The sequence below is a fragment of the Lagopus leucura genome, unplaced genomic scaffold, assembly GCF_019238085.1.
Source record: "Lagopus leucura isolate 7727_CA_CO unplaced genomic scaffold, USGS_WTPT01 33449-0_obj-0_obj, whole genome shotgun sequence".
NCBI classification, from domain to species: Eukaryota; Metazoa; Chordata; class Aves; order Galliformes; family Phasianidae; genus Lagopus; species Lagopus leucura.
Window position 1 is genome coordinate 1 of NW_024964644.1, and position 1,611 is coordinate 1,611.

General features: G+C 66.9%; 1 protein-coding gene across 1 annotated transcript; it reads left to right on the forward strand.

Moving 5' to 3' along the window:
• Positions 1-302: 302 nt before the first annotated feature.
• Positions 303-1,608, forward strand: MBOAT7 (membrane bound O-acyltransferase domain containing 7; the record flags this gene model as incomplete). Its single annotated transcript, XM_042892191.1, has 3 exons — positions 303-429; positions 847-988; positions 1,240-1,608. Coding segments are annotated over 3 exons (638 nt in total), but the record flags the coding sequence as incomplete, so codon positions are not given.
• Positions 1,609-1,611: the final 3 nt, after the last annotated feature.

The following is a 1,611-nucleotide window of genomic DNA, read 5'->3' on the forward strand; positions in this document are numbered from 1 at the left end:
GGGGGGGGAGGCAGGAAGGTGTGGGCCCCACTTCCCCACTGCTGTGGTTTTGTGGTAGGGCTCTATGGGGCGGGGTGTCCCTATGGGGTGGGGTGTCCCTGTGGGGAGGGCTGTGGGGCTGGGAGGGGCCTTAGGGGTCACGGCGGGGCTGAGGGGGTTCTATGGGGTCTTTGGGGGTCCCTACGGTGCTTCTCTCTGGGGGACTTTCGCTATGGGGTGGGGGGCGGTTTCCTATGGGGCCGTCCCTATGGGGCAGGCTCGCTGTGGGGCAGAGTCCCCTGACCCCCCCCTGTGCCCCATAGGCGCTGTGGGGCGGGCTCCATGCTGTGGACCTTTGGCTACCTGCTGCTCTTCCGCACCGCCCCGGTTTGGGGGCTGCCCCCCCCGCCCCCCTACGCCAACGCCCTGCAGCTGCTGCTCACCCTCAAGGTGCTGCCATGGGGCGGGGCTGTGGGTCCCTATGGGGCCTATGGGGTCTCTATGGGGCTCTGTGGGTCCCTATGGGTCTCTATGGGGTCCCCATAGCTCTCTGTGGGTCCCTGTGGGTCTCTATGGGTCTCTATGGGTCTCTATGGGTCTCTTTGGGGCCCCTGTGGGTTTCTATAGATTTCTATGGGTCTCTATGGGGTCGCTGTGGGTCTCTATGGGTCCCTATGGGTCTCTATGGGGTTTCTGTGGGTCCCTGTGGGTCTCTATGGGTCGCTATGGGTCCCTATGGGTCTCTATGGGTTTCTATGGACCTGTGAAAGTGGGCGTGTCTCTGCAGCGTCGAGCTCCGCCCACCACGTGGAGAGGCGTGGCTTTATATGAGGGGGCGTGGCCTAATGATCGTGGCTCCGCCCCCAGCTGGTGAGCCTGGCCTGGGACGTGCAGGAGGAGCTGGAGGCGGGGCCGGAAGTGACGTCGAAGCTCGGGAAAAAGGCGATTGGCTGCCCCGGGGTGATTGACGTCCTGTGCTACAGCTACTGCTACCTGGGGCTACTGACAGGTGGGTGGGGCTGCGGGTCCGGGGGGTCCCTATGGGGTCCTTGAGATCCCTATGGGTCCCTATGGGGTCCCTGAGGTCCCTGTGGGTCCCTATGGGTCCCCGCTGTCCCTATGGGTCCCTATGGGTCCCCGCTGTCCCTATGGATCCCTGCTGTCCCTATGGGTCCCCACTGTCCCTATGGGTCCCTATGGCTCCCCGCTGTCCCTCTGGGCGCCACCATAACCCCCTTCTCCCCCCCCGCCCCCCTTCAGGCCCCTTCTACCGGTTCTCCACCCACCAGCGCTGGGTCCGCCGCCCCCCGCCTCCGCTGCCCGCGTCCTCCGTCCTCCTCCGGCTCCGCTGGACGCCGCTGCTGGGCGCCGCGGGGCTGCTGGCGGCGCGGCTCTTCCCGGTGGAGGGGCTCCGCGGCGGGGGGGGCTTCGAAAGGCTGCCGCTCCTCCTCCGCTTCTTCTACATCTCCGCCGTTTTCTTCGCCTTCCGGATGCGGTTCTACGTGGCGTGGATCGGAGCCGAGGCCGCGTGTCTGAGCGCCGCGTTCGGGGGGCTTCCGAGGGCGGCCAACGGCAAAGCGGGGAGGGGAGCGGAGGACGGGTGGGAGGAGGAGGAGGAGGAGGAAGGGTGAG